The sequence below is a fragment of the Callithrix jacchus genome, chromosome 7 (assembly GCF_049354715.1).
Source record: "Callithrix jacchus isolate 240 chromosome 7, calJac240_pri, whole genome shotgun sequence".
Lineage (NCBI taxonomy): Eukaryota > Metazoa > Chordata > Mammalia > Primates > Cebidae > Callithrix > Callithrix jacchus.
In genome coordinates this window covers 23745467-23758441 of record NC_133508.1, presented here as the reverse complement: position 1 = coordinate 23758441, position 12975 = coordinate 23745467, and the positions used below count along the sequence as shown (strand labels likewise).

Below are 12975 nucleotides of genomic sequence, written 5' to 3'. Positions count from 1 at the left end.
AAGGTATCTGGTTTACTCTTAGTGTATCAAATTACTTCAATAGCTTCATAGTTAATAAGTAGTTGTAATATTTCTCATCTCCAGATGGGAACATCCCGAATGTTGAACTTTCCCAAGAGCAACTTCATTCAAGGGATGAAATGTTCAGGTTTTATTCGGTGGGAAATCAATGTGACTCAGCTGCATACCATTGTAGTCATTGGGTTTCCATGCTGTCCGTTGGCTAATCCTCCTGAGAATTTATAAAGGAGGTTAGCCTCTCTCTCTCTCTCTCTCTCTCTCTCTCTCTCTCTCTCTCTCTCTCTCTCTCTCTCTCTCCCCCCCTCCTCTCTCCTCTCTCCTCTCTCCCTCTCTCCCTCTCTCCCTCTCTCCCTCTCTCCCTCCTCCCTCCTCCCTCCTCCCTCCTCCCTCCTCCCTCCTCCCTCCTCCCTCCTCCCTCCTCCCTCCTCTCTCTCTCCCTCCCTCCCTCTCTCCCTCTCTCCTCTCTCCCCTCTCTCTCTCTCTCTCTCTCCCCCCCCGTGTTTTAATTTCAATTGAAGCTGGCATTTTGAATAGACTTTTCATTTTTCTTTCTTATCTCAACCCTGATGAGCCCTGCAACCATCACCCACTTACCTTCCATTGCTGAGCATATCTGCTTGTTGCTGACAGCTCTGAAACAGAGTTGTCATTCAAGAGTGGCAGCTCTGCAGGGTTGCACTGCCCAGAGTGCCACTTTCCTGGCTGTCACTCATTGGAAAAGCACCTGCTCTTCTCTGTGACTGTCATGAGGCATGGGCTCAGAACTCTACTCCTCCCCAGAAAATTGAAATGTCCAATTCAATGGAGCCCGTGGAAGGGAAACTGCTGAGAAGGCACAGAAAGTGCTCTGAACCAGGACTTCTCAGACCTTGCCACTCACATAAATCATCTGCAGATCTTGTTAGATGCAGACTCGGACACCGTAGCCCTGGGTTGGGACTGAGGGGCTGCATTTCCAATCAGTTCCCAGGTGATGCTGAGGCTCCTGGTCTATGGACTACGTTTAAGGAGCAAGGTTTCCAAGTACACGTGTTTTCAAAAATGATTCTTCTGAAATTCAGTTTGGGATTCAGTTTGCAATTCTACACATCTCGTGAATATTCACAAAAAATACAGCACATATGCCACCACTGAAGTCCTGGTTTTTATAATATGAAAGAAACTTGAGATTGGCAAGTTTCTTTGTAATTTTAAAATTTCAGAATGATCATGGGTCACACGCAATCTCTCTTACAGTGTGGTTTAAATGGCTACATCCAGTTAACCGCCTTTTAATTGGTCTCCATCCTTCCTAACCTCGTTTTATTAGTTCAGTTTATTTTTTTTTTAAGTCTCGTGGTTTAAGCAAGCAAAAACTAGCAGTGTGGGCAGATGGCAGAAGGAACACCACCACAAAACCTGCCACTCAGAGTGTAACAGAGGACCGTCAGCTCAGAACGATCCCTTTGTTCATTTTGCTAATGAGTGTCCTCATTGCTGTGGGCATCTGAATAGTTAATTACTTGCAGTTCCCACAGCTGACAGATGGTGGGGACAGAGCTAAGGGTTAACCTCAGAAGAAAAGGGGCTGTGGATTGATATGTGGAGGACAAACCCCGGATTTAATGTGTTTTCCTTGAGTCCTGCTTTCATACAAAGAGATTCTTAGAACCTGTGGTTAGGTATTAGCTGCTACCACTTGTAAATCTTACACTTCATCTGTTTAATTCAAACAGTTTTTCTTTAGTTGATGAGAATCGGGTGCTCATGTAATCCCCTGTGGATGTTCATATTCTGCCGCCGTTAGGAAAAGTATGCTTAAGCCTATTAAGGCCAGTATTGTTTGTTTCTTTCTTTCTTAAAAAAAAAAAGAAAAGAAAAAAACCCTTTTAATCTATAAATGCATTCTGTGAGGGGCTCAAATTGAACAATGTGGGACAAGAAATTAATGACTGGGATTCTTCCTTTATTAAGAAAACAGTGTTGTGTATTAACTACTTACTAGGTTTGTTAGCTCTCATAGTTAAGAATGAATTGGGCTCAAATAATTTAAATGAAATGGTGAATCAAAGTCATGAAGATTTGTAATTGAACCTAGTACAAAATTTAACAATACGTTTTAAATATTACAAACTCTTACACATACACACACACACACACATATACCATATGTAATTTTATTAGTAAGTTGCTTGTTTTAAAGGACTTATTAATGTACTACAAAAAATTTCAATCACTTCTGTTTCTTTAAAACTGTTACAGGGAAAATGTCTTAATTTACTTCCACGTATCCTTAAACTGAAATGAAAGTGTAGTTCTAAAGGAAATCAGTCTATTAAAAGAAACGATTTTGTTTTTGAGGGAAGATTTTGTTCTTATTTATTGCAATAATGAAATTACTGCAAAAAGAGTAAGTTATAATTCATTTGCAATGACCTTAAGTTCAAAGGTATTTTTAATGTCTATAGTAATTTTGAAACAAGGCATGTAGCTCCTGTCTCCTTTGGCATAATAATATAATGACTAATCTTTTGAGATTGTATGATCTGTTTAATATTATACCACAGTAAAGTATAAAGTTCTGCCCTAGCTTCCCCAATCCATTACATCTTAATTTTTTTTCAATGTGTGGCAGTAAAATCTAGACAACCATAAGGGAGTATATTCAGATATTTTCAATAGCTTTGAAACAGACAAGAAGAAGACGGCAAAAAAAAAAAAAAAAAAAAAAGGAGTAGCTGTTCCAATAAGCACGTCTATTGCGTAAGAAAAAGCCTCTCCCATAATGGACATGGCAAGATTTAAACAAAAGACGCACATAATAAAAATGTAAATGAGTTTGCTTTACTAAAACTATAACTTTAAAGTCTTTTGTTGTAAGTTATCCTGAAACCTTCTTACAAGGTAATCACTGTTTGCATAGAGATTTAAACTGAAGTCTTCAATAGCATTACACGCCTGCACAGACCCCGTGTGACAAGCATGCAAAGCCATGTTAATGTTCAGAATATGAATTGCCTCTGGGTGGCTCCTCTACCAAGCAGAAAACCAACTGTGTGGATATCCGTGTGCCTGATGGACTCCATGCGGCTCCCAGCCTGAAAACGTCACCACTTTGACATGTGATGTGCTCCTCATGACACTGGCAGCACTGACACTGGGAAATGCCACAAAGGCAACAAGCCCCCCTCCTTAGCCATGCACTCTGCCACCCCCTGGCGCTGCCCGTCCTGGTCCCCTCAGCCTGCCTAGTTACAGGCGGACAGCACTTCAGACACACACAGAGGGAAGTGTGGGTGGAGGGGCCCCAGCTGCCTCCCCGGACACAGCCTCCATAATGAATTGACCTGAATGATGAGGGCACACAAACAGTATGATATGCATTATTCCTGTCAATAAAATGTCCCCATGTGTTGAGGTCTTTGTACAGAATGTACTGGAGCCTTTCTTCCAGCAAGCTCTATTTAGGCTCCTTCCTTTTTACTATTCGTATTATAAGTGTGTAATAGAATTCAGAAAATTATATGATAGCTTTTCTGTATCTGTATTGTCCTTGTCTTGCATATTTAAATCCTTGGCTCCCTGCTTAGGAATATGGCATTCCCCATCTTGCAGGAGTCTTTTGCCAAAGAAACCAGCTCTCCAAAACCAAACCTAGAAAAGGAAATTTTGGTGTACAAAGTGGAAAATGAGAGACTGCTTCAGATCATTTCAGACCTTGAAGAAGAAATCCAGATCAATCTAAAAGAAAATTCAGAATTAGGTAACATTTTGAAATCACTTTTAAGAAAAATCTACATATTGTTCACTTCCTAAAGCTCATAAGTATGTTCGTCTTTTCCAAACATACATTTGTTTGGTTATTTACATTTGAAAGATCAATTTCATAGCCGTCCTTGGTTCTCATGATGGATAGCATTTCTTGCTTGGGACGGAGGATGTGTTTGCAGTTCTGCTGTGAGCATGTCATGTTAACTCAGGGTGTTGTTTCAAGCCAGACATTGGCCTTTGCAAAAATTTGCTAATCAATGCTCCATTTCACTTAGAAATATTATAACCCGATAGAAACTTTTGCTGCTTTGTTTCAGATGCTTAACTGATTATCTAAACTTGATGACATTTAAGTACTTAAGAATACATAGGGATATGCTTTGTAGCAAAAAACAGAGTTAGCCCTTCAGGAAAATATGCTACTACTTACCAGTTATTTTGATTCTTGAACAAAACTTAAATATACAATTTCATTTGTATACTTTATACCCCTTTTCTTTCATACCATAAACGTTGGTGAAAGTTGTGTTTAAATCACCGAAGTTATCAGAACATATGGAAAAGGGAAAAAAATTCACCAAAGTTTATTGCTTTAATGTATTTTTTCATTTAACTGTCATTCATGTGATTATCTTCATTATATGATGTTTTCCTTAATCTACAGTATTCAAAGGAATGAGCAGGCAATATAATGAATTGTAGCAAAATATCAATAAAATGAGATATATTCATAGTATCCCTTGGATATGAAATTCTACCATGCCAGTACGGTCTCGTTCTCTTCTGCTGTGGCATAGTGAGGCTTTTTAGTCTGGGGTCGTTCTTATTAAGTCATAAACTGCCACCTGCTAAAGCTCTTTGTATCAGCTGTGACTAACAGCAAAAATGTCCATCGCTAGTATTGATGAAAAGCTTCCAGCCCTCAGCCACACTTGGATCTTGAACTTACTTCTTGATCCCTATCTGACCAGCCATCTGAACAGCAGGAAGAAGGCTGTGAGTGTCAAGGGCAGTTGTGAAGGTCACAGTCCTGCTAGGCCTTGTGTCCACCATGCCTGCAAGTGGCCCACAGCCTGCCCTGAGGCGGGCCGTTTGAATACAGGGGCATAAGCGTGTAATTTCATGGTTGGCCTCTCTCTCCTTTTGTTTACAGAAGATGAACTTATAAGTATGAAAGAGATGGCAGAAAAGGATTACAAAACTATTCAAAAGGTACTGTAACATTTTTATGTTGATAAATGACTCTTTTAAATGGAACTATAGGCACAATTGGCCAAATAACACTGTCTGGAGTGTCTTATCACAGACAGGAAAGTGGATTCATACATTTAATCTCTCCCTACTATTTGGGCAGGGTGACTAGAAGCAAATAAGGACTCCATCTTGAAAACCCATGGATGTATAGATACTTCTTTTGTTAGGGATCACTGACCATCTGCCTTGTTGATTTTAAGGCACCAAAAAGTTACATGACACAGGGAAGTCTGAAGATGAGCTTGCAGTTATGGAAAAAATTATATTGAGAACGAACAGTCTTATTTTCAGATCAGATGCTGGTTGATGTTCATGAATGAGCTGGGCGTATGTTATCTGGTACATATTTAGAGCAGGAAATTCTTTTGGCAGAACAAAAACCAAGCTTTCCTAGGTGGGGCTCAATGACTCACACCTATAATCCTATCAGCTTTGGAGGCCAAGGTGGGAGGATCTCCTGAGCCCAGTTCAAAGTCAGCCTGGAAAACATAGTGAGACCCCGCCTCTATAAAAATAAAAAAATTAGCCAGGTGTAGTGGTGCACATCTATAGTCCCAGCTACTCAGGAGGCTGAAGTAGGAGGATTCCTTAGGCTCAGAAGTTCAGGGCTGCAGAGAGCTAGAATTGCACCACTGTACTCCAGCCTAGACAACAGATTGAGACCCTATCTCAAATACACATACACATACATCACCAACCCTCACAACAACAAGATTTCCCAGTGCATCGAATTGAACGCAGCAGGATCTCAGCAATTCCTGCTCTCCCTGCACATGTAGGGCTCCCTACTCTGTTCTCGTTTATCCATAAACCTCCCTCTTGTGATTCTCAATTGCCTTTCTGTTATGGTCCATCTTCCCTTCCCTACTGGAGGCTCCACAAAGGTGGAGACTGCACTATCTGGTCTCTTAGTGGGGAGTACAATGAAAAAGATGCACTGAAAAATATTCCAAGAGATTAATAGAATAAGAATGCATTTACAGTGCATATAATTTATATATAAACAGATCCACATCTCCAAATTATTCCAAATAAGCATAAATGTCTTCCAGTAACTGAACCAAGCATCCATTTTTAAGTTAAAATGAATTCAAGTTAGACAAAATTAAAAATTCCATTCCTCAGTTGCACTGGCCACATTTGAAGAGCTCAACCACCACATGTTCCTAAGTTTAGGTTCAGATTTCAACCAAGTCTGATATTGCTGTTCAAGATATTCTTTTTATTTATTTTTAAAAATATTTGTCCTGGCTGGTCGCGGTGGCTCACGCCTGTAATCCCAGCACTTTGGGAGGCAGAGGCAGGTGGATCATGAGTTCAAGAGATAGAAACCATTCTGGCCAACATGGTGCAACCCCATCTCTACTAAAAAATACAAAAATTAGCTGGCATGGTGGCACGACACCTGTAGTCCCAGCTGCTCATGAGGCTGAGGCAGGAGAATTGCTTGAACCTGGGAGGCAGGGGTTGCAGTGAGCTGAGATTGTGCCACTGAGCTCCAACCTGGTGCCTAGTGACAGAACAAGACTCTGTCTCAAAATATGTATGTGTGTATATATATATATATTTGTCCTTTATTTCTCTTTTTATAAAATGGGATACATGTGCAGAACGTGCAGGTTTGTTACCTAGGTATACATGCGCCAAGGTGGTTTGCTGCACCTATTGACCCATCCTCTAAGTTCCCTCCCCTCATCCCCCGGCTCCAACAGGCCCTGGTGTGTGTTATTCCCCAATCTGTGTCCATGTATTCTCAATGTTCAACTCTCATTTATGAGTGAGAACATGTGGTGTTTGGTTTTCTGTTCCTTATTTGTTGAGGATGACAGCTTCCAGTTTCATCTATGTCCCTACAAAGACAGGATCTCATTCCTTTTTATGACTGCGTAGTATTCCATGGTGTATATGTATCACATTTTCTTTTTCAAGTCTATCACTGATGGGCATTTGGGCTGGTTCCATGTCTTTGCTACCATGGATAATGCTTCATTAAACATGTGTGTGCATGTGTCCTGATGGTAGAATGATTTATATTCCTTTGTGTATATATCCAGTAATATGATTGCTGGGTCAAATGATAATTCTGCTTCTAGATGCTTGAGAATCACCTTCATGGAACCTCCAGTAGGGCAGGCAAGATTGACCATACTATCTTCCACAATGGTTGAATTAATTTGCATTCCCACCAACAATGTAAAAGCACTCCTGTTTTGCTATAGCCTCACTATCATCTATTGTTTCCTGACTTTTTAATAATCGTCATTCTGACTGGTGTGAGATAGTGTCTCATTGTGGTTTTTGCTTTGCTTTTCTCTGACAACCAGTGACATTGAGCTTTTTTTCACATTTGTTGGCCATGTAAATGTCTTCATTCGAGAAGTGTCTGTTCATATCCTTTGCCCACTTTTTGATGAAATTGTTAGTTTCTGTCTTGTAAACTTGTTTAAGTTCCTTGTAGATTCTGGATATTAGACCTTTGTCAGATGGGTAGATTGCAAAGATTTTCTCCCATTCTGTAGGTTACCTGTTCATTCTGATGATAGTTTCTTTTGCTGTGCAGAAGCTCTTTAGTTTAATTACAGCCCATTTGTCAATTTTAGCTTTTATTGCCATTGCTTTTGGTGTTTTAGCCATGAAGTCTTTGCCCATCCCTGTGTCCTGAATGGTATTGCCTAGGTTTTCTTCTAGGGTTTTTATGGTTTTGGGTTTTACATTTATGTGTTGAGTTAATTTTTGTATAAAATATAAGAAGGGGGTCCAGTTTCAGTTTTCTGCATATGGCTAGTCAGTTTTCCCATCACCATTTACTGAATAGGTGATCCTTTCCCTGTTGCTTGTTTTCATCAGGTTTCTCAAAGATCTGATAGTGGTATATGTGTGGTGTTATTTATGAGTTCTCTGTTCTGCTCCATTGCTCTATATGTCTGTTTTGGTACCATGCTGTTTTGGTTACTGTAGCCTTGTAGTATAGTTTGAAATCAGGTATTGTGATGCCTCCAGCTTTGTTCTTTTTGCTTATGATTGTCTTAGCTATCCAGGGTCTTCTTTGATTCCATATGAAATTTTAAATAGTTGTTTTTCTAATTCTGTGAAGAATGTCAATGGTAGTTTGATGGGAATAGTACTGAATTGATAAATTACTTTGGGCAGTATGGCTATTTTCATGATATTGATTCTTCCTATCCATGAAGAGGGAATGTTTTCCCATTTGTTTGTGTCCTCTTTTATTTCCTCATTCAAGATATTCTTAAGTTTTAGATAAAACTACTTCTAAGAAGTGTTTTTCAAAGAAATGGTTACCCTGATGGGTCAGAGGTGAGAGATGTTTCCCTGATAACTGGATCCCTCACAAGTTTTCCCAAGGGGAGTTAATTTTCTTGGGCTTCACCCTATTTGCAATGATGATTATGTGAATTCCATGTAACCTTTTGGCATCAACCTCTAAGGTCAGAAATGAAATCTCAGCCTTCTAGTTACACTTAATAATCAATCAGGGAACCATCACCAGTCTTTTCCTTCCTTCCATATTTCTTCCTTCCTTTCCCTTTCCTCTTCCCCTTTTCCTTCCCCTTCCTTCCTTCCCTCAGTCTCACTCAGTCCCCAAGGGGGAGTGCAGTGGTGCAATCATATCCCACTTGCAGCCTCAAACACCCAGGCTCAAGCAATCCTTCCATCTCAGCTCCCAGAGTAGCTGGGACTAAAGAAGAGTACCACCACACTTGGCTAGTTTTTTATTTTTTGTTTTTGTAGAAACAGGGTCTCACTATATTTCCCAAGCTGGTTTCAAACTCCTGGCCTCAACTGATCCTCCTACCTTGTCCTCCCAAAGTGTTAGGATTTACAGGTGTGAGCCACTGCACTGGGCCCGGTTCTTTACTGAAAATGTTCCTCAAGCTCTTCAGTCTGTACTACCACTGGTAGAAATGAGTAGGATGTACTTCCTGCTTTCTATAAGGAGTCCAATAACAAAGCAAGAAAAAAATTCTCACTTGTAAGCCACCAATTGATGGCTGGCTGTATCCCCTGAGAGTTTAGCTATTTCAGTTAAGTGCTGCCTCAGCTTTCTAGATCTGCACTGTGCCATGATGGCCTCTGGTCACATGTGGCTATTGAGCACTTGAAATGTAGCCAGTGCAGCTGAGGAACTAAGTTTTAATAATTTAATTTCAAATTATTTAAATTCAAATTTTAAAACGTGTACTTTAGTTCTTGGAAAACCTTTTCGTGTATTTTTGTTAACTTGGATATGTGGTTCTGCCTTTTCATTTGTAAATTTTATGAAATCTGAATACAAATGAAGTATTTCCGACGAAAACTTAGCTCCCAGATTGAGACGTGCTGTAAGTGAAAACTACACGCTGGATTTCAAAGACTTGGTATAAAAATGTGAAATGTCTCACTAATAATTTTTTACATTGATTATACATTGAAATGATAATATTTTGAATATATAGGGATAAGAAAAACATGTTATTAAAATTGCTTTTTCCTTTTTAACATGGCTACTATAAAATTCAAAATTATATATGTAACTCACATTATATTTCTATCTGATAGCTCCATTATATATAATGTAATATATATGGCATATAATGTAACATATAACATATATAATGTGACATATATTACATTATATATAATATATATCTATATAATGTAATATATATAACATATGATATAGTATAGCAGACTCCTAATCTGCTTATTTTTTTAATTCTTTCTCTTCTTTTTTTCTTTACATGCACTGGAACTTCTGATAGACATTGAATATAGGAATATTTTGGTATTGAGCAGAAAGAATCTAGAACCCTGGATTCCTGTTCCATTTCTGCCCCTAATTCCCCTGGTGCCAGTGCCTGTCTCTCTTCTTCCTGTTTTTCCCAGGCATGCCATGTGGACTCAATGAGATAATGAATGTCAGCGTGCTTTGTCAACTGGGAAGCAGTTCAGATGTTGTTGAACAAATGACAGCTGATATTTGCTGGGTTTTTTTCCCAATATCCTACACTAAATCAATTAGTTCAGCAGTGTTTATTAGTTGCCTTTAAGTGCTAGGCACTGTGCTACTGCTAGAAAAAATAAAATGCATGTATACACAGATGGTCCCTTCTGGGGATGGGGTGAAGTCTATAGGGATAGACCAAAGCCATAGGGCAGTGGGATAGGGACTACAAGAGAAGTGTGTACTAGAGAAGAGATACCAGCTTCATCTGGAAGGTTCTAGAAAAGCTTCACAAGCAGTTTCACAACCTTTCTCACTGGCACTGATTGTTTTGGGTTTTTTTGCTTGTGTGCCTGTTTGTTTATTTGGGGTTTTTAAAAGATAGGATCTTGCTCTGTTGCCTAGGATGGAGTGCAGTGGCATGACCACAGCTCACTGCAGCCTTGACCTCCTGGGCTCAAGCAGTTCTTCCACCTCAGTCTACTGAGTAGCTGGGACTACAGGCATGCACCACACCTGGCTAATTTTTTAAAAAATTTGTGTGTGTGTGTGTGTGTGTGTGTGTGTGTGTGTGTGTGTGTGTGTGTAGATTGTCCCTCACTATGTTGCTTAGGCTGGTCTTGAACTCTTGGGCTTAAGGGATCCTCCCACCTCACCCTCCCAAAATGCTGAGATAATAGGCCTGAACCACCATGCTGGGCTTTGGAGGTGATTTTTCCAGGCAAGCAAGAGAGTACAAGAGCTAGGTACAGGATGTAAAGACATAAAGCCTGACATACATAGGTTTGTGGAATCTTGCTTATGACTGTGTGTGGCTTGAGAATGCAGTAGGAGTCTGAAGAGACTATATGGGAAGAATCTACAGTGGGGCAGAAAGAGGGAACAGGCCAGGGGTGTGGGGAAGGGAGCATAAACAGGATGTGGAAGAATGGAAAGGAGCAACTCAGAAGACTTCGGATAACCATGTGTACCCCCTGGCGTTTTTTTAGAGCCCTGGCTGCAGTTAAAAACAGGTTGAAATGGGACTGAATTTGAGGAGACTGACCTCGTGTCATCGATCTGAGCTAAACATGGTCAGTTATAGAATTCATAGCTTTTGTGTTTTAATTCTAGGAATCAAATACCATCTGTATCTGTGTCTATCTTTCAGCTGCTGCCACAGTAGAATCTGTTCTCATGAATTTAACTCAGGGAGGGAGGCAGACCCAGAGTCAGAGAGCACAGTACAGGTGTGACAGTGTCAGGACGCAGAGAAGCAGAGTTTGCTGTGCGGCACACAGGAGGCACACCCAGCCAGGGCTGTATGGGATCAGGGAAGGTGGGAGGAAGGATACTGCACTGGCCCTGAGAAGACCAGTTAGTCTTAGCTAGGAAAGGGAGGCGGGACAGTTGGGAGGGGTATTCTGAGTACCACGCAAAAGCACCTTGTATAGGAAAGGGTATGCGGTTTACTGTAGCTGAAGAGCACATGAGAGCAAGGCGTGGCAAAGGGCACAGGACTGTGGCAGATTACTATTCATGAAGACAGGGTTGAATAACCTTCTGAGTGCATTGGAGTGCCTTCAACATTGCGGTAGGATCAGATTTGTGTTTCAGAGAGAAAATGAATGAGAGGGAGGAAAGCCCAGAACCGGAGTCCAGTGAAGGCATTGCTTGGATAAACCAGGGAAGCGATGAAGTACTGAAACAAGGACAGTGACGCTGAGGTGTTTCTTAAATTAACACAGACATGAATCGATGACGTTGAATGCATATCAAAATGAAAGGTTGAATTCTACCAGCCTGTAACACACACAGACAGCAACTGATCAATGTAAATACTGAGGCACAAGGGACAAGGGCCCTGCACTGCGTGGGGTTTTTGTGTGTGTTTTTTTTAACTTTTAATTTTTGTGGGTACCTGGTAGGTATACATATTTATGGGGTATATGAAATATTTTGATACAGGCATACAATGTGTAATGATCACATGAGGGTAAGTACAGTATCCATCACCTCAAGCGTTTATCCTTTTTATTACAAACAACCCATTTATGCTCTTTTAGTTATTTTTAAATGTACAATTAAATTATTATTAACTATAGCCACCCTGTTGTGCTATCAAATACCAGGTCTCATTCATTCTTTGTAGCTATTTTTTTGTACCATTAACCATCCCTCCTACCCCACTCCTCACTACCCTTCCCCGCGTCTGGAAACCATCTTTCTACTCTCTATCTCCATGAGTTCAATTGTTTTCATTTCTAGCTCACACAAATCAACGGTTTGTTTGCTTGTTTGGCGACAGGGTCTTGTTCTAGGCTGGAGTGCAGTGTGCCATAGCTTATGGCAGCCTTAAATTCCTGGACTCAAGCAATCCTCCTGCTTCAGCTTCCAAAGTAGCTTGGCTTATAGGCATTCACCACCATGCCCAGCTAATTTTTGTATTTTTAGTAGAAATGGGGTTTCACCATGTGGATCAGGCTGGTCTTGAACTCCTGACTTCAGGTGATCCACCTGCCTCAGCCTTCCAAAGTGCTGGGATTACAGGTGTGAGCCACTGTGTCCAGCGTAAAAGAAAAATTTTATGGAGACCCGATCTCACCGTTTAAGACCAGGTTGGTCTCAAACTCTTGGCCTCAAGCAATCCTCCTGCCTCAACCTCTCAACGCACTGGGATTACAGGTGTGAGGCACTGTACTCAGCCCAGTGTGTGCTTCTGATGGCTATTTTCAATTGGTATAAATGTAATTTGATATGCACATAGATATAGCATATAGCACAAACCCTAAAATAAGAGATGGATCATATAAAGCATTGAGCAAAATTGTTCTTTTTGACAGAGTAGGACTTGCTTTATTGTGATGCTACATTTTGATGGCATGAGGTGAGGAAAGGTATAAATAAATTGGTATTTTCTGTGTATATTTTACTTGCTTATATAATAATTGTGTAATATATAAGATGGTAATCCCTTGAAATTTAATTTTCTTTTGATCAGATTGAGATCCATTTTTCTCATATTAAAA

General features: G+C 40.2%; 1 protein-coding gene across 12 annotated transcripts in view; it reads left to right on the top strand.

Moving 5' to 3' along the window:
* The window catches only part of C7H10orf67 (chromosome 7 C10orf67 homolog), a 120330-nt gene that overhangs the window by 41734 nt on the left and 65621 nt on the right, over positions 1 to 12975 (top strand). For all 12 annotated transcript variants that reach the window (XR_004745530.3, XR_004745531.3, XM_078332934.1 and 9 more), the window contains 2 exons: positions 3616 to 3763; positions 4925 to 4983. Coding sequence is in view for 10 of the 12 variants with exons in the window: in XM_078332934.1 (XP_078189060.1) it covers positions 3616 to 3763; positions 4925 to 4983 (207 nt within the window). In the remaining 2 variants the exon portion in view is untranslated. The remainder of the gene's footprint in view (positions 1 to 3615; positions 3764 to 4924; positions 4984 to 12975) is intronic.